This window comes from Trachurus trachurus (assembly GCF_905171665.1).
Source record: "Trachurus trachurus genome assembly, chromosome: 11".
Classification (NCBI taxonomy): domain Eukaryota; kingdom Metazoa; phylum Chordata; class Actinopteri; order Carangiformes; family Carangidae; genus Trachurus; species Trachurus trachurus.
This window is the reverse complement of record NC_139904.1, coordinates 31,087,693-31,108,179: the sequence shown is the minus strand read 5'-3', so window position 1 is coordinate 31,108,179 and position 20,487 is coordinate 31,087,693. Positions and strand designations below refer to the sequence as shown.

Genomic DNA, 20,487 nt, shown 5'->3' with positions numbered 1-20,487 from the left:
GCGGAAGACCGGACAACAACACTGGGAGCTAATGCTACAAACATGCTTGGAATGTGGACTTATTTAATTTTTTTCGGGACAATTCCGCAATTTGGGGCTTCAGCACAAGACGGACATTACATACGAGCATCATGGAGGTATTTGGATGTTTTTTTGTGTGTGTTTTTTTTACGAAGAGCTCTGGTGTCCCTTTGCTACCATGGCATTGAAATGCACTGCTACGCTAAGACCCCCTGTAACTCAGAGAAGGGACGGTGGGCTCCGAAACTTCTTCCAGCCCTTAGTCAACATGAGGGTGAGTAGATAATGAGCGAAATATCATTCTAGGGTGAACTATCCCTTTAATGAAGTGTGGTAAAGAAATTACACTTGAGTAAAACTACTTTTACTTTAAAAATGAAATGCATAGAGTCGATCGTTTCCTCTAATTTCCTAATATTTTGCTTCAGATTCAACAATAAACCATCAGAATGCAGCGTTTCCCACAGTACAAATGACATTAAATTGCAAATTTAAAGTCATCTCTTGGTGGCGGAAGTCGATATGAACGCACCGTTATGCCTGTGGATCTGTGTGTGTCTTGTTTGAGAAAGTAAATGCGCTGTTATAAAAGGGTTAGTCCTGCGTAGTATTGCAGTTGCATGAAGTTGGAGGGATGGAGAGAAACTAAGAAAACAAAGAAGATACAGAATTCTTACTCCCAGTGTGGATCACCTCCCAAAAACTCAGGATGGTCCACTACCCATAATGCAACTTGCTTGTGTCTTTCATTTTCAGCCTGATGCCAACATGTAACTCCACAACTCCGGTTTGTAACACAGAGCTTCTGCTTTAAATGTTACACTGTTATAACCCTGATAACAATGGTAATGATTATAACCCTGATTACATCATAGGATTATTATCTGAGTAGCTTTCTTTACCTTTTGTATAGTAGGAAAGTTATAGTATTAAAGGGATAATTCAACATTGTGGCAAATTGGCCCATTGCCATAATCCCTATAGTCATAGCAGTAGGTTTGTTATAGGGATGGGACTTTTTGTCAACAAATCGACAAAAAATCAACAAAGCGGCCGCCCCATGTAGAGGCTACAGTCCTCAAAGCAGGCGGCCCCGGTTCGAATCCCGCATCGGGCAGCCCTTTCCTGCACGTCATTCCCCCTCTCTCTGCCTCCTCCTTTCCTGTCTATCTCACTATGTGCTATCAAATAAAGGCAAAAAAGCCAAAAAATATACTTAAAAATTTTTTTTTTTTAAAAAGGGCAGACAATTCGACAAAAAGTCGACACATGGGCCTCGACAATCAATTTTCCAAATCCCATGTCGTTCCCATCCCTAGTTTGTTACCTTTAATTGTCGGTGCAAGCTATTTCTAGAATGGCGGAGCAGAGCCGTGAGCTGCTCAGAGCTACGCTACGGAGGCTCATGGGATTTCTTGGTTGTTGGATTGTGTATTTGATGAGTTTGATGAGGGAAACCAAGAAACCTATTAGCCTCCATAGCGTAGCTCTGAGCAGCTCACGGCTCTGCTCCGCCGTTCTAAAAACAGCTTGCACCGACAATTAAAGGTAACAAACCTCCTGCTATGACTATAGGGATTATGGCAATTGAACTATCCCTTTAACAAATAGCTGCTTCTTGGTGTGTTAGATCGGATCATAAGAACTACCTGTGTGATGCATCTAAAAACATTTTCTAAGACTAACAGCATTCTTCAAAGTGCCTGCAGCTCGTTTCTAAAGTAACCGGGGCCAGAGATTAACAGCATATCAGAGAGAATCCCCACCACGTCTCACAATGTCCCCTGAATAACATATGGCTGTCCCTGAGCTTCTCTGCTCGCTGCGAGCGCCGTCTTTTGTGTTGCCAACGCTTGTCATTGAGTGGCTGCGACGAGCCGGGGTCAAGAGTCTGTGGAACTGAGAGGCTTATCACGAGGACCTCGCCGAAGAGTCTACAAAAGCCCCGGGGTCAGGTTTCAGCCGGGCCTCTTTCTGAGCAAAGTGGTGGCTTGAATGCAGAACGCCCTGAAGGAGCACTCTTGAAAAGAAAAAGCAAGAGCTGGAGGTGGAGCGAAGCCGCGCTATTCATCTTGTTTATCTTTTAAATGTGTGTTTATTCCACCGACACCAGCTGCTTTCACTCTCTGAAAAAGATGGGGTTTACGCCTTTTCACTGACAGACAAAAATTCTTTGTGACTTGTGACCCTTGAAAAAAAGAAATCAAAGTATGATAGGATGACAGTAATCCCTCCATTCCATCTGTAGAGGTAAAGTCTGTTCTTCTTTATTGCCTCTGTTCAATGTGATGTTTGGATCTTGATCGGCACACAATAGCCAGACCTAAACCATGATTGTGATACTGATTGGTCCTAACAGCAGCGACCTGAGTTTGAGTTTGAGCAGGTGGGCCTGACTGTCCTGTCACGTGCTCACTGTGACTGTCTGAACAAAGCCAACATGACCCAAAGATGACTGAGAATAACTAAAAATTCCACAGTTCATTGAAATCACTGACCTGTGAAAATATTTACAATTCAAATTTTTAAACTGAAAAGAAAACAGAAGAAAAAAAAAAAAGAATTGTGGCATAAAAAAAGAAACATGTTGCACTTATTGTAGCCTGCAGCAAAAGGCACAACATGCCAGAATAACCAAAAACATGGCGGACTGGAACACATTTTGCATTCAAAGTACTTCACATAAGGCATACAAACTTAAGTTTTTAATAAAAAAATATATTTGTATAAGTGTATAATCGCTATAAAATAAAATATGTTTGGTTTTCATAGCCTTATAATTCTTCTTTTATGTCTACATATAGCAAAGGTCTTGCTTTAGAGCGTATCACCCATAGACATAAAGAGTAGACGCCGCATCGAACGCTACAGCCTATTGGCGCTGACGAGCGGTGGGGCCGCCATCTTGGACCAGTCGTCCACTCCACTCAGTGTATCTGTTTGGTCGGTGCAATTAAGTGTCAGTGCGTTTAATCATATTACACGGCGTACGAGTGAAATAATTAATTTGAAACATAATGTTGATCAAAATATGACTTTTATCGATTTATAAATGTTATCATTTAGCACATCTGCCTGTCTGGTCTCTTCTCTGCTGTGTTGCTGAGCCTCCTCCCATTTGTTTTCAACAAAGCCTTCATAATCAATCACTGGATCGATGGATTATCACATACATGTTACTATGTGTGTTGCTATTCGTGTAGTCTTATCTGTCATAAACAAGAGATTATAGGTTTAAACCAGAGAATCAATTCATATCAGGTCAGAGAGAGAGGGAGGGAGAGAAGGAGAGAGAATAAATAAATAAATATTCGATTCACAAAAAACAACCAATAGTAATGTTGTGAAAAGTAATCCCCAGAGCCAGCTGTTTTCGATGGTCTGCTGATTAGAACAGAAATAATATGCTGCACAGTGCTCTGTCTGCATCCTGTTACTTCTGCTGCTCGACCGAGTAGAACGGCCGCTTCAAGATGGCGGCCGCATTTCTCGCGCCCCAGCGTTCGATGCGGCGTCTACTCTGGTGGTGTCACCATCTTGCGCCGCCATGTTTGTACGGAATGGAAAATCCAGAGAGCACATTTCAAGAATTTCACATTCATAAAGAAACAATAGAATTATCTAATAGATAAATAATAGAATCTGAATGCTAGACGTCATTGTTTTTCCCTCATTTTACACACTGGACCTTTAAATGCATTTTAGTTGATGTTTTACTGTTGACGGTGTAGTTCTGCATGTGTGCAGATTGTTGTGTCGGGGTTGATTTTTTTCTCTAGGTGGCGTTCGATTGCACATTTTCAAGTAGGAGGTGGGAAAGATCTGCATTCCGACTTGTCTGGAACGCAGCATTAGTCTGGTTCCACTATCATGGAGAAGACTGCTGACCTGCATCAGATTCTACTTTATTGATATGAACCTGCATGTATAAGGTATGCACCTTGTATCATTGCCACTTGATTTTCTGTCTTTCCCTCTATATGTATGTAAATCTCACTTTGAAAATATTCAACCATCCAGTGGATGTATTACACAGTGACACATGCTGGAAGGAAATGTGTATTATGCTCGTGTTCACTTTTGATCCTGATAAAGCTGCTGTTACACTGCTGCAGCTGCACAGTGAGTCTGATACGAGTGCTGGGGTTTGTTTTCTCTCAACTGTCCAAATGTGTTTACAGGGCAGACTTAAACAGATCAGACCTCAATTAATTAGATGATTAATTCCTGGTTTGGTCGACAGTAAACCTCAATCGTTTCCTTGTTCAAGCAGAAATCTCCAATACTCTCTGGTTCCAGCTTCTCAAATGTAAATATGATTAGCTCAGCTCGCGATCCATAAAACCATAATCAATAATGAAAATCTGAGTTGCAGCCCTGGAAAATACTGTTTCATATGAATATGAACAGTTTGGAGAACATCTTTGGAATAATTCTCTCACGTGACATGAAAATAACTTTGAAAATGAACTTTTTAGTCCTTCTTATCTGTCAGATTTTCTTTTAATTTATGAGCCATCCAGAACTCTCAGGTCTTCAGATAGAGACCTTTTATTAATACCTAAAGTCAGAACCAAAACTCATGGTGAAGCAGCCTTTTGTCATTACGGCCCACGACTGTGGAACAGCTTCCTGAAGACCTGAGAGCAGCTGCGAATGTGGACATTTTTAAGAGCAAAGTTAAAACACACCTTTTTAGCTTGGCTTTTGATTAGATTTTACTTATAGGTTTCATTATTTTATTGGTTTTCCTATCCTTTTATTGCATTTATCGATTTTTACTGTTTATTTAATTTTTTATTATTATTTTATTTTATTTTATATTCATTTTTACTTTTAATCTTTTTAGTCTTAGCATATTTATGGTATAATTTTAGTTCTTTTTTATCATTTCATTTAATTATTTGGTTTTATCCAGTCCCTGGTGTTTCCTCACGGCAAATTGTAGAGTAAGATAGCGCTTCAGTCGCCTTCTTTTAAGCTTTATAACTGAGTGTGTGTCTGTGTGTGTGTGTGCGCACGCGTGTATCTGCGTGACTTTGGGTTTTATTTTTGCTTTGTTTTGTCTGCTTTTATGGTGTAAAGCACTTTATGCTACATATCTTTTGTGTGAAAAGTGCTCTATAAATTAAGTCTGATTGATTGATTGATTGATTGATTGATTGATTGATTGATTGATTGATTGATTGATTGATTGATTGATTGATTGATTGATTGATTGATTGATTGATTGATTGATTGATTGACTGACTGACATCAAAAAACTAGCTCGATGTCCTAGCCTACCTTTGCTGAAGTCCTTGGGGTCCAGAGACAGGCTGTAGCCGGGCAGCGTCTCCAGCAGCAGCTTGTAGCAGGCCCTCCAGCCGGGCTCGGGGATGGTGGGGGCCACACACTGCATCGCTGCCACGCGCTTGAAGAACGCAGACTTGCGGTGGAAGCCGATGAGTTCGTAGAGCTCGGACAGGATGCTGTAGCGCTGGATCTTCTCCTCCTCAGACAGCTGTGGTCATGGAAACAGCATTGAAATCATCACCAGCAGTGAAAGAAAATGGAGGTTTGATGCCGTTTCCACAGTCAAAGTTTGTATGTGATGTTGTGACACTAATCCTGCTACACACAGTGTGATATGGAAACTCCAAAACCTCCAGTGCACCTCAATGAGAATCGTGTTTCAGTGTAGCAGAGCATTGTGTGTCCAATACTTTTATGTTTGAAGTTTGCATTATATTCTGGATTTATCAGTGAGGGCAGAGCAGTAAATGCAACTTAATAAATAGGTAAATGGACTTTAAAACAAAACAATTTCAGGCATAAAAAGATCTTATGTAGAAGTTCTTCTTGTAATAACTTATATACCGGCGTCGTGGCATCTGCATAAATGTATACCATATATGATGTGAAGTTACAGTATTTCAGATATATTCTAACACGTGTGGAGGCGTATCATTATTTGCCCATGCCTTCGGTGTAACATCCTGCAAAGCACATGAAAGATTACCAATAAACACACTAACAAAAAGAAACTCCCATCAGGCCTTCAGGCACCAATTAGAATATTATTAAACTGGTGAATATACTGTACACTGGATACTTCATTTTCAAACGCTATCCCCCAATGGATTTAATGATTCATTGGATATTTGCAAACATCACCGGCGAGAAAAGTGATTCCCATCAAATTCTAGTAAGATTTGTAATCAGGGAAAACAGCTTTCATTTTTTTACAGCAAGGCCTGAGGGATTCTACGTTAGAGGATTAGGGGTGAGTTCTGACTTTTTCTCAGAATTTCCGAGTGTAAACTCAAAATTCTGACATTATGCTGCGTTCATAACAACTTGGAGGTCAGAATTCCCAACTCGGAAATTTCCGACTTCCGACATCATTGCGTTCACGCTGTAGGACCTCGGAAGAGAAAAAACATGGATACCCGAAGGAAGTTTGACATATTGTGGCTCGTTGCTGAATAGGAAAAATATATGCAGCAGTAAATGATGTTTATTTTGGAGGCAAATGAAGAGGAGAGGAGACGCTGCAGATGAGTGCACTAACGTTATAGCCTAGATAACTGTTAAACGTTATTTCCGTTACATACAAGAACCACAGTTTCACACAATACAGCAATCACAGCTTAATATAAACGTATTTCATATACTGCAATAATACACAAAAAACATGCATTAAAACCTCAACAAATAACTTTAAATTCTAACCGTGTAAGACGAAGGCCGCCATGTTTTGATGTTGTCGTGACGTCAAGTCGGAAAGTCGGAGCTCTGAAATGATACCCGAGTTTCCGACCTGTCATTTTTGAGTTCCACGCCGTTCAATTCATTTTTTACAACTCGGAGCTCGTTTTTTTCCGACTTCCGAGTCGTCTTGAACGCACCATTAATCTCAGAATTCTGACTTTAAACTCAAAATTCTGACTTTAATCTCAGAATTCTGAGAAAGAAAAAAGTCTGAATTTTGAGTTTAAAGCTATAGTGCGTAACTTCTGTCGCCCCCTAAAGGATTTCTGCGTTATTACAACGATACGGCCGGCACCTATCGCCCAGTGTAACCCTCCCCACCGCTACCCCTGTAGCTCTCCATGGTGCCGGTAATGCACTGTGTGTGTACTCGCAACACACCACATGCTGCTGGTCATGGACCACGGTTCACGGACTATAACACTCGCGACTCACCGCACACTGCTCGTCACAGCACACAGACTCCCCGCAGTAAGTTACACACAGCAACACGGGCTACACACCTTGTAACTTACTGCTCATTAGGCTAACGATGTGGCTAACACCAGGCCGTGTTGCTTCTAGCAGCAGAGCGCTCTCCTCCCTCCTCCCTTCTCGTTGTCAGGTAAAACCATAGACTGTAGGGTAAAACCGAGTAAAACGCGTCGTTTCGGTCGTTTCCTGTCCTCCAGCGCGGGAATATTGCTCCAAGACAGTAAATACAAAAAGAACAAATACTTAAAAATACCGCGAGGCGCTAGAGGAGCCGAACGGCTTAATCAGCGTTGTATCATCTCCTCTTGTAGTGGCTTGGGTGAAACGGATATTTACAGACACGTAGAAGTTACGCACTATAGCTTTAAAGGTGTACAGAAATGGCCGTTTGTCCTGTTTGTCGCGCCGAGTTGTCACGAGCTGCAACACGAGTTTACCCGAGTAAGGAAAACAAATTTGATTGGTCGTTATCGAGCGGGCGGGATATTCAAAGCTTGGGGCGAGCCCGAGCTCCGTGTGTGTGTCTCAGACGTTTGAATGACGGATTACGGATCCAATATCAGTGGCTGGTGAATCGTACAGGTTGACGTATAATCCATGCGCCTGCATTATCCAATGCGAAAAAAAAAATAGACACTTTCATCTCGGATTTACTCAAAAATAGAATTTTGCACAAAGTTTGGCCTACATCGTCTGACAGATGAGTTATTACATAAATTTTATGATCCAGAGTGGGCTCAAATTCAATTTTCTTTTCTGTACACCTTTAAAGTCAGAATTCTGAGATTAAAGTCAGAATTTTGAGTTTAAGTCAGAATTCAGAGAAAAAAAGTCAGAATTCCAAGATTAAAGTCACTTTTTTTTCCCACAGTGGCCCTAATCCTCTTCTGTAGAATTAAATCGGCTACATAGGTCACATAAATAAACAAGACTTAAAGCACTTTAAAAGGGCAAAATCTGCGCTCTGCATCCAGGTGAGTTGTGTGTCAGTGTTCCCTTTCTGCTGATGGTCAGATACCCTCGTTCAATCAAACCTCGCTCCTCCCGCGTGGCGCGGAGAAGCTTTGATTTCCTGATCAGAGCGCGTACCTGTCCCAGGTTGATGTAGACGGCGTTCTGCAGGAACTCGGACGCCTCCCTGGCTCGCTTCTGAATGGCCAGGACCCGGACCGCTTTCACACAGGCCTCCAGCTCGATCACGCCTGCGTTCTTATACTGAGGGAGATAACAGGAGCAGGGGGAGGAGGAGGAGGAGGGGGAGGAGGAGGAGGGGGAGGAGGAGGAGGAGGAGGAGGAGGAGGAGGAGGAGGAGGAGGAGGAGGAGGAGGGTAATTAGTCAATGAGCTGCACCTTGACTTCCACAACCCACCTCATTACCAGAGGGAGTGTTCTTTCATTAACGTAGACCACCCTCATCAGTCACTGCAGATACTGGAGTGACAGACGAGCCGGATCGCTCTGATCACTCCGATCCCACCGTCACTGCTCTTCCTTCTGGAATTCCCACCTCCACTCGCACTTCCGTCGAGAACCTGAGTTAGTGCGACTGAGGCTTCACACCATTTATTTTTTTTTAATCTCACCATCCTTCAACTTCCTTCCACTTCCACTTTCATTGTTTCCTTATTAAAATTCAATTAACATCTGAATGGGTGTGTGTTGAGATGTAATTTAATTCTGAATGAACTAGTTACAGGTAAAAGGGCTGAGGGAGGTCAGTGCAAGAAGGCAATTATAATAATGAAGATAAAGCTGAGGATTGCTTCTGAATAGTCTGGTGGCATAATGAGCCCATTCAGCTTTCCCTAAGCAATAAGGATACTTTAACGCTATTCTTCGTGACTTTGTTCAAGTACAGTAGTCTGGAGAGAGGAACGGATACAGAACACTTAGTCATTTGTCGGCTTTTCAACAGATTTTCATCCCTGACTGGTGAGGTTTTATTTTCAGAGGTCACATGGCTCTCATGCTTGTTTTGGGAGTCTTTTCCACATGTGGTGTTGACTCAGGAACAGTTGCTGTGAGGACGGACAGGTGTGATGCTGTTCACACACAAGTGTTGTCGCTGCCTTCGAATGCCGTCAAACCAGATTAAACACTGCCCCCTGGTGACTGGAATAAACATTACAAGATGGACACATGGCTGCGTGAAGTGATGGCTTCATATCACAGCAACCTCAGCATAATAACACTTCCATATGTTTATTCTATACGTTCATCATCTCAGGTCAAGGGTGGGGATTTTAAAGGATAAGACATGTGATATACTATTGATCCATGAAAAGGATTTTCTTGAACAGACAGACTACAGATGATTAAGTAATTTAAAACTGGACTCACAGTAACAGCAGCCAGAGCCTGACAGTACAACTGAGACGAGATAATTATTTTAATTATTTGGTAATATACTGTATGTTTTTTTTTCACTATTTAAAGCCGTATATAACAGTAACACCTTATTATAAAGTTGAATGAAATAATTGGACCTAAACCCGAGTAAGTGGCATAATATGGATGAATTAATCAATCTTTCTTTTTTATTATTACTGATTGACACTTGACCATGGTGACACTTTGTGACTATGTAAAATATAAATTTACAATGTTTACTCCACAATTTAGTAAACTTAATCATCAACAGATTTTCAAAACAAGTTTAAAGGGCTTGTTCAACATTTTGGCAAATTGGCCCATTGCCATAATCCCTATAGTTTTAGGAGTAGGTTTGTTACCTTTAATTGTCAGTGCAAGCCATTTTTAGAACGGTGGAGCAGAGCCGTGAGCTGCTCAGAGCTACACTACGGAGGCTAATGGGATTTCTTTGTTTCCCTCATCAAACTCATCAAATACACAATCCAACAACACCAAAATGCACGCTATGACATACTGTAATAAAGGAACATTACGAGACAGAGTTGTTTTCCAGGAAAATTGTAGGGATTATGGCAATGGGCCAATTTGCCAAAATGTTGAACTATCCCTTTAACAAACTAACAAAACAACAAGTGTTATAGAAACAGTGAGATCTGACTGAATGATGATGCTGGTTGACATCTTGACTGAACAGTTGTGTGCTGTGTGTCTGTACCTTTCCGTAGTAGGAGATGGCCTCTTTGTACTTCTCGATGATGTCCTCGGGACTCAGGCAGTTCTTGGCTCGTCCAATCTCAGTGCTGGTGTCTGCACTGATGCCGTTGGCTGTGAGGGCACCTACGCTCAAAAGATGATGGGATGTGATTAGTTGTGGGGGAAAGGAAACATCCCATCTGCCTGATCCAACACAAATGGAAATGAAAGGACAGGAAGGAGGGGAACCTGAAACACTCTAGAGACGTCTCCCTGGCTACCACCACCGCATGCATAGTGATACATACCTTAAATGAGACATGGATACAATGGGTTCAAATACAACAGAAAATTATGACCGGCTAATGTTCAAGTAAACTGTATGTATTCTGCCACCAGTTTCCATTACAGCAGTAAAAAGTGATAGCCTGAATATTGTGAGGCCTTTGAGATGTGATCAGACTGACCCCAGCTGTGTCCCGGGGAAAGTCACACTTGCACCAGAAATGTTTTGAAAGCAGCATTGCAAGGTGCATCTCTCGGCCAAATCTGATTAGAATACAAATACCAATCGGGTGTGCGTCACCTAGCAACAGGGCTGTGCCCAGCAACACTGTGGGGCTGTCACAACTACAAACGTGTGAATAATGAGACGCGGCGCTGCACTGTTTCTGTTTCTCAGCCAAACTGCACATATACAACATGAGGAAAAAGAGAAACAATAAACAATATCTGCACAGAGGCAGATGAAGTAGAGACAATGAAGTGATAGAATATAACTGAACTATGTGATTTATTTATGCAACAGTGAGCATTCATCAAGTGGGAAATCAAAGTATGCACCACTGGTATTAGATGCCACCTGCTGGTGCTGTGTAAACTTGTCTTCAAAGAGGGAGAAACATATATATTATATTATTATATTATATTATATTATATGATATTAGGTTAAGTGGTTTTCAATCAAAAGAAAGACATGAGTTCTTGAATGGTGGAGGCTTGATAAATAAAACAATAAATGCCATCATGTGATACTGATCAAAAACATGGCTGTGAGAAAGATCAGGTACATTAGTTTAAAAAATGGCGACTGTAAATCAACACAGGAGAGCGCTACCTGTCATACAGAGGGGGGAGAAAAAAAAATGTCAGGTGATTTTCAAAATAAAAGCATAGGATAAAACATTGGGATGATGCGGTGGGAGTGGGGGTGGAAGAGCGACGCTGAAAAACACAAGGCTGATGCGACCACAAGCAGACGGGAAAGGTTTTTTTTTGTTTTTTTTTAATCTACGACAGCTACGTTGGTTAGAGATACCGTACCTGGGTCAATGAGAACCTCCTGAGCCCCTACAGACACAGAGAGAGAATGCAGATTCACTCCATGACGCAAGGCGCAGTGTTAGCAGTGTTAGTCTGCGCAAAGGCCGCTGCCACTGGCCACCCATCAAATACACTCACACACACACTGAGCAATGAGAAGCTCCGAGCATGCAGTTTACACATGGAAGATTATATAGATTATATAGATGATAAAGATTCAAAAAGTAAATATATACTGTAATCTGGAAGTTTATAAAATGTAAAATCAAATTAAAAAATTAAAAAGTCATTGGTTGAATTTATCAAAATATTTAAATTATTCAGGCCTCAGATCCAGACATTGTAAAAGCACTTCATCATTGCTTAATACTCAAACATGCATGTGATGATATTGATTGAGTGAAGATATACACAGGCTGTGTTAAAGGGATAGTTCAACATTTTGGCAAATTGGCCCATTGCCATAATCCCTAGAGTAGGTTTGTTACCCGTTCATTTCTTGATTCGTCAGTGCAAGCTGTTTTTAGAATGGCGGAGCAGAGCCATAAGCTCCTCAGAGCTACGCTACGGAGGCTCATGGGTTTTCTTGGTTTCCCTCATCAAACTCATCACAATCCAACAACTCCAAAACGCTCTGGTGGACAAGTTGTGACCTGCACAGATTCACCACGCTATGAGATAATAACACAACGTTACAAGACAGAGTTGTTTTAGAGGTAAATTCATCCAAAACCGGTGATGCGTATTCCCGTCAGGTGCAGTTTTTCTGCAAGCAGTCTCTGCATTTCCCTCTAAAACAACTCTGTCTAGTAACGTTGTGTTATTATCTCATAGCGTGGTGAATGTGCAGGTCACAACTTGTCCACCAGAGCGTTTTAGAGTTGTTGGATTGTGTATTTGATGAGTTTGATGAGGGAAACCAAGAAATCCCAAGAGTCTCCGTAGTGTCACGGCTCTGCTCCGCCGTTCTAAAAATAGCTTGCACCGACAATTAAAGGAAACAAACCTACTCCTAACTATATGGATTATGGCAATGGGCCAATTCGCCAAAATGTTGAACTATCCCTTTAATATAACACCTTGTTATGAGAATGTTAATATCAGAGTGGACAGATTAAACTGTGTTAAAGTCATCAGGGTAAATAAGAGAAGCCTCAGCAGTTCAGGAAGCTGACACACACGCAGGAAGCAGCTCAGCCGAGTGAAATACAGCAACTCTCGGGGTCGAAAGTCGGCCATGACGGTGTCACTCAGCTGTTTTCCTGACCAGACCTCTGTCGGACTCCATCAGTCTGACCACGGGGCGACGTTCTCACCTGGTCTGTGGCGTTTCCCTGCGTCTGCCGGCTGGGAGATGCTGGGCTTCCGTCCCGCGGCCTTCCCCGCTGTGCCTCCGGGGTAGTGGAATATGACCGACGCCGAGCACAAACCCTCCAACGCAGCTGCAAACAGAAATAACACACAAATTATAGATTTGTTTTGTAGATCTAGCAAGAGCTTCTGAAGGTCCTGCAGCAATCCTGATGTTTGAACTGCGTGAATCTTTTCTCCTGCTGTGTCTTTTCTCTCAACTCATTTGTATTTATATTCTTCTGTACTTTTCTGTCTTTGTTGTTGTGTCTATGTTGTTATATTCCTGTTATATTGTCTGAGCCTTGTGCCAGGACTTCATTTGTTTAATTGCCACACCACCTTGTCTGCTTTGTTTTTAAACTTGCAAATGTAGAGTTACCGTATCATAATACTTTCATACTGTTATTAGTGACTAATAACTTAAATGACTAATACAATTAAGAGACAATGGAACGATTTCATACTTGTAGATGTTAGATTCCAATGGTAGCAATCCATACCGTTTCTAAGGTAAGGTAAGGTAGCTTTATTTGTCCCGGAGGGGAAATTTGTTTTGGGCCCATAGTGCCTCTCGGTTGCATATAAAAACATTTCTTATCAATTACATCATCCACTCACAACATACAGGACACAAAAGACATAAAATCAGTCTGGTCAGTGCTTGTGCAATGCTGCTACATGCCAAGACGTCATAAAAGGCGATCCGAGCTTAATATCATAATAGAATAAAAAGGAAAACCTGCAGTAATGAATAAAAATCATGTTAAGAACATCATAAAATCATAGAATTTTAAATTCTTAAAAAGCCGTACAAACAGACAAAAACATGTAAAAAGCCATTAGCCACTGCTAGTCATTGTTAGCATGACTATTTTCATAACACACAAACAGTGTTGGAAAATGTCCCTGGATAGGAATTGAATAGTGCACATGGCTGACTTTAATATGAGACAATAACAAGAGAAATAAAATAAAGAGTAAAACCACTGTGAGTGTTAACCACTGTTACATGACTAGCAGCCATCATGAATTCTTATGCCGGGGCTGCTGGGACTTGTCCAACTTTCCGAGTTGGAGATCCAACTTCAAGCGGTGTTCCACATTAAAATTGTAACGGGTACAACTGGAACGCACCATTAAAAAGACATTTTAACAACAATTAAGGCCTTATTTTTTCTAACAACACAATACCAAGGATCAATTTGTGATCATGTAAGAAAAAACTCAAATGTCAATTTTGGTATTAGTCTCAGAAAGTCCAGCATCAGTGAGACTCAAGTTGATATAAATCTAGAAAACAGCAGTTGGCTTCATGGGACATCGTACAATATTAAACATCAGCAAACAAACACACACACACACGCGCTCTGGCCTTGCAGTAATAAGCTGCCATCCCTGAGACTTACCACCCAGCCAGAGGAAGTCATTAACCCCTCTGAGCAGCTCCACAGCCATGTGGTAGTGGACCAGGGCGTCCTGCAGCATGCCCGCCTGGAGACACAGGTCCCCCACATGCTTCCTCATCCGTCCCTGGCAACGCTTCTTATAGTGCCTGAGGAAAAGCAGCAGGGAGAAAGAAAGAGAGGGAATGTGTCAGACAACAGCAGGATGAATAACCACGCTCACATTCCTGAATAACATATATGGATTTGGATGGTAAGTAGATTTTTTTTTCATTCTCTTTCTCTGCTTATGAAAAGAGCTCTTCTGTCATTTCTTATGTCAGCAGGGAGCCAGAGGGAGGAGGCTGGAGTGAATCTTATCGGTCAGCTGCTGTACACAGGAGGCGTGGGGAGGGACAGCACAAAGCAAAGGAGAGCAACACAACGAGGATGAGCTGGCCTACTACGACCCTCCAGTCTTGCACAATAACACAGGTACCGAGGAAGGAGTAGCTTCACAGGAGACACAGAGAAAAGGAACTGTTTTGAGGGGGAAATATGACCATTGTGCAAGACATGTGCTTCCCAACAGACTGGGAAGGTCAAGAGGAGAAAAACAACAGGGTAGTAGGTGCTGGAGCTCAAACACAGCCATTGACAAAGTTTCCTTTGATGTGTTATTATTATTATCTACACATGGGGATATGGAAATCTACAGGAACATTTATATCACACATCTAGCGGTTTAAAAACACTCAATAATGCTTGGTTTCTTCGGAATAACAATGAAAATGTTCTAATTGAATAAATCTGAGAGGAAAATTGTTGCCGATGGAAGATTAACCACAGGAAGCAAACCGGATCTTTGGACATGGGTGTTGTTTCTTTTTCAAATTTGTGTTTTTATGAGTGGGTGCACAGTTAGTTCATAATGTTTGCTCTCATGAATCCCAGACTGCCCCCTCCCAAACCAAACTCTTCTGAAGCAGGGACAGACCTCAGCAGCGTGGACTGAGCCAAACTGGATTCACTGAGTCCAAACTATCAGCTCCTCCTTTAAAGGACCATAGCAGTGTTTTCTGTTTCAGCACTTTACATCCATTATCAAATTATTCCACAAACATCACTGTTTTCAACTTTTAAATCACAATTGCAATAAGGCTCTGCATTTCTAAAGCATGTCGTGTGTGTGTGTGTTTTGTTTTTTGTTTTTTTAATCGTGATGATGGCCACCAGTTTCGGTTAATAATGTAATACTGTATATGGATATCAAATTGAAAAATGTACGTTTGTAATTCCTACAATTACAAGAAACGAAATACATCAAATTTACTATTAAAGGTCCATGTTTTTGGTCTTTGGACCAGGTCTGGGTTTTTATTATTACTATTAGAGTATCAAATTTCAGTCCACAGAGAAATGAACACAGCTTGTGCTCACAGACTGAGCGTTAAAGGGATAGTAGCATTTTTTTAAAGTGGGATCTACAAATAGCCCCTAAGTACTTTAATTGCAGTAGAAGACTCTCTGCACTCCTCACGTTAGGTCACCGCCCAGGGTTAGCGCCCGCCGATCAGCAGTTGGTTAGCTCCAAATAAAAACTGCGTTTTTCCTGCACTTTGAGGGGCTGGAAAAAAAAATATTATAGCGAACAATGGAACTGTGTATTTTTTTTTTCCAGGTAAAACCTCTTTTAGGCCGCGAAAATAGGCCGTTTCTTTGGGTCTGTTCACAACACTGTATGTTGTAAATCTCTGGGCAGGGCTATGGGCTGGCGTTGCTAACGGGAGGAGTGCAGAGAGTCTTCTACTGCAATTAAAGTACTTAGGGGCTATTTGTAGATCATACAACCCCACTTTTAAAAAATGCTACTATCCCTTTAAATCAAGCCATCAGGACCTCTGTAACTTTGTGGTGTCACAACTGTGAAGTTACCGCTCTCAGCCACGTCCTGAACCCAGACCACATGGATCCACCATCCAGCGCTTCAGGGGTTTTTTTTGTGAGTGAGTGTTTACCTCAGATCTGCTGTATTTGTATTGGATTACTCAGAAAACAGTCAGCCAATCAGAAGAGAGGCTCAGAGCCTATATGTGGTAACATTAACCTGTGGCCTCCATCAGCATTTAAACACACAGAATATAAATCCAAACAGTGTGTGGTAGAAAGAGTGACAGAAAAACAGAAAACAAGGTGGATGGACAGAGAGACAGAGAGACAGTCAGATACATGAATAAACTACTTACAGTACCCAGGTCGATTCTGAAACCAGTGGCTCTTTGCAAGTTACTAAGATATGCTTGGTTGCATTAAAGGGATATTTCAACATTTTGGCAAATTCACCTATTGCCATAATCCCTATAGTCTTAAGAGTAGGTTCGTTACCTTTAGTTGTCGGTGCAAGCTGTTTTTAGATCGGCGGGGCAGAGACGTGAGCTGCTCAGCGAACGCAACCGAGGCTCGCGGTATTTCCACGTTTTACTCATCAAACTAAATACACAATCCAACAACTCCAAAACACTCTGGTGGACAAGTTGTGACCTGCACATTCGCCACGCTATGAGATAATAACACATAATTATGTAACATTAAACACATGAAGCAAATAGCATATTTAGAACTACTTGCACTTCTGAAGTCACTCTGCCCAGCAGCTATGTCTGGGATGTAGTTCCAGCCACGCATTTGCCTTGAAAACAACTCTGTCTCATAATGTTCCATTATTATCTCATAGCGTGGTGAATGTGCAGGTCACAACTTGTCCACGAGAGCGTTTTGGAGTTGTTGGGTTGTGTATTTGATGAGATTGATGAGGGAAAGGCGAAAATACCACACGCCACGTAGAGCTCACATCTCTGCCCCGCCAATCTAAAAACAGCTTGCACTGACAATTAAAGGTAATGAACCTACTACTAAGACTACAGGGATTATGGCAATGGGCCAATCAGCCAAAATGTTGAAATATCCCTTCAAGATTATATTTGCTGTATGAAGAAAAACACAGGTATGGTCCTTTAACTGTCTTCTGCATTCACTCCAGAAGTACTCAGAAGTCAGAATGGAAAACACTAGTGCTTTCTTAACTGTAACAGTTGTCACAGTATGTGAGTGCTACTACTGCACTGAACTGTAGGTTTTACAGACAGGTGGTTGGTTTGTGATGAGTCTTGACTCTTGCTTAACTGGGTTTTTTGTTTTAGTTTCTAATGTATGCTCTGCATGAGAATAATTTGCTGTCAGTGTCAGGATGTTTGAGATCAATTTGTGCTAGAAACATCTGGAGGAGTGATGAGTTTGGCTCGGAGTCACGAGCAAATGCACAACAGCCCCGAGGTGTAGCTGTTTCTGACGGGGCAGAGCTAAAGCTTATGGGGCCGGGGTGGGTTGGACTAGACTTACGGAGCTACCGTCTCACCTTTTCACACCCAACAATAAACTCACAGGACAGTATGAGAGAAAAAAAAAGAAGAAGAAGAAAGACAAATAAACCAAAGGTAAACAAACAGAAATGAAAGCAGCAAAAATCAAAAGACAGATTTTTGAGAAGAGAAGTTCTTTAACATGTAACAAGCAACTTGACATGGAAACAAACACGTTTTGAAATAATAACGCAAATTATCACATTGACAAACTCAAGATTGAAGCCTCTACATGCTGAGGTGTGTGAACTCACCTGCTGTCTGTGTCCAAACCCACAAAGTCCTTCTTCTCGAAGGGAACGCACAGCAGAGGGATCTTGTCTCCAGACTTGTCCGTGGCCCGGTCCAGCCTCTTGGACTCCAGGACGATGAATATGGACTCCACAAAGTCCTCCACTCTCTTCTCCACGTCGGAGCAGTCGTCGAAGTCGGGGTAGAAGGCCACGTCGGTGCGCTGCTGCTCGGCGATGTCTCCCTGCAGCCCGAACACCAGCAGCCGCGAGTCGTAGAGCGTGGAGCTGTACACCTCCTTCTGGCCGTGGAAGCGCTCGGCGGTCTGAGGCCACTCTTTGGCCGTGGCGCAGGTGGTGATGGAGACCAGGCCCACCACCTTGCGGTGCGTCTGGAAGTCCCCCCACTCGTTGTTCTCGGGCAGGTAGTGGTGGCGGTAGCGGATGTAGAGGAGGCGCTGGGAGTCCCTGATGCTCACCTGGCTCACGCTGGCGATGCGTTTGTAGATCTTGAAGAACTGGTCCTCGGGTACTATGCCGACGGGCTGGACCACCACCAGCACCGTCTGGTGGTCCTCGGCGCTCTGCATGTAGTCTGGGACGCTCATCTTCACATGTGGCTTCATGGGACAGAAAGACAAGCAAATGTATCAAAGCTGATCATTTGTGTTGTTTTGTCAAGTCTCACATATGTTGAGTTTGGTGGTCGATTAAAAACAACAGACAAAATGGATTGGTCAGTAAAACATGGAGCAAAAGGTGTAGGCTGAAGCCATACTGTAGGTTATTGTGCCTACCCTTTGTACATCAAGATATGCATTTACAAGATGAAGATAAAGAGCAAATAGGACAGAATTAATATTATCACTTATATTTGCAAAACAAAACAGAAGGCTAAGAACAGACAAGCTAGACTTCCAGTTTTTACAACGTGTCATGATACTGCCCTATAGTTATCAATAATGTTGTTTACTCAGTTTTTTAATTCATAGTCAAGATTATTCCAAAGATTTACTCCCTTTATAGATATACAATGACTTTTCGTACTGGTTTTTGCATGGCTTCAGATGCATATCTGCAACTGATTATTCAACCACTTTTATGTTTCTTTCATATCTCTAAAATAACCAGGATCAAAGCTGTGAGCACCACAGATTCTTCCAATTCACTTCCACTGAGTTGGAGTGGACTGGAGCCATACAGACGTGGACATAAATTTTGGCACACTTCCATTAAAGAAAGAAAAATCCACAATTGTCACTGAAATAACCAGAAACTGAAAAAAAAGTAGTGATAGATGGAAATTAACTATTGAAAATCAGACATTGCTTTTGAACTGTGGTTCAACAGAATTATTTTTAAAAAACAAACTAATGAAACTGGCCTGGACAAAAGTGATGGTACCCTTAATCTTCACTGCAGTCAGGTGTTTTCTGTAACTTTAAATGTGACTTCTGTCTGCTGACTCCAGGTCAGCTGTGCCAGGTGCACAGGCTGTCTTGAATGCAGGATGCAAAAATGAAGCATACAAAGAAAAGAACACAGCACCTACTGTGAAACATAGATCTGTTGAAAAACTATTTAAAAGCAATGTCTGATTTTCATTAGTTCATTTTCACAAATCTTTCATTTATTATTACTTTTGTCAATTTCAAGTTTTTCGATGACAATTGTGGGTTTTCCCCCCTTTAACAGAAGGGTACCAACAATTGTGTCCATGTTGGTCTATATCTAAATCTAAGAGTTAAGGATGCATAACAACTGTACATTTATGCCAACTTCATATATACAATACAGATTAACCAAAAGGAGTTGAACTTAACGTTAACTATGTATGTTGTAGAAGGTCCTCTGAATGCACCTGTGCTCCACACACTGCAGGGATTCACCTTACCCAAGTAGCTTCCGTGTAAATAAAACAACTTCTAATGTTTGAATGAAAAAGTGCAGCTTAGAGTCTCTCATATTCACAGCATGGACAAACGGACCAGTGTGATTCCTATTCAGTCCAAACGCGCTGTTTCTAACAAAGTGTAGTGTGTTACCTCACAGCAGTGCGGGCTACACAAACACCAGGCTGTGTCGGCTAAAAGTGGCAGATGGAGAGATTATTACAGTGGTCCGATACAATGAAAATGTTATAAATTCCTAAACAGGCACTGGATTCTTTGGCTTGTACTGATCTATTTTTATACCAGTTGAAATAGTGAACGTTGAGCTATTATCATCTCCAAACACTTGTGCCAGCTAGCTTAACTCTGCTAACTAACCTGTGTATTTGCTGCTCCTGTCAGTCACACAGTGACGTCGCTGACCGGAACACACCGGTTTCTGATGCACATATCAACTGTCTCTGACACCATTGCAATAAAAACACTATTTTACTCGGCTTACCTTGTCAGTAGCCTGTCAAATTTCTCAGCTTCCTTCCTTGGACTAATGTTTAGTATCGTCGCCGACTCAACA

The 20,487-nt window shown here is 41.8% G+C and overlaps 1 protein-coding gene across 2 annotated transcripts in view; it reads right to left on the bottom strand.

The window, feature by feature from the left end:
• The window catches only part of trappc9 (trafficking protein particle complex subunit 9), a 319,927-nt gene extending 299,440 nt beyond the window's left edge, over positions 1-20,487 (bottom strand). Inside the window, exons 1-8 of one of the 2 annotated variants that reach the window (XM_083981671.1) lie at positions 20,416-20,487; positions 18,046-18,641; positions 14,397-14,542; positions 12,954-13,079; positions 11,638-11,664; positions 10,337-10,458; positions 8,338-8,463; positions 5,308-5,524 (exon numbers count right to left, since the gene is read on the bottom strand). In XM_083981671.1, coding sequence (XP_083837797.1) covers positions 5,308-5,524; positions 8,338-8,463; positions 10,337-10,458; positions 11,638-11,664; positions 12,954-13,079; positions 14,397-14,542; positions 18,046-18,629 — 1,348 coding nt within the window. In that variant the 5' untranslated portion in view covers positions 18,630-18,641; positions 20,416-20,487. The remainder of the gene's footprint in view (positions 1-5,307; positions 5,525-8,337; positions 8,464-10,336; positions 10,459-11,637; positions 11,665-12,953; positions 13,080-14,396; positions 14,543-18,045; positions 18,642-20,415) is intronic. The other variant, XM_083981672.1, reaches the window with a different exon arrangement.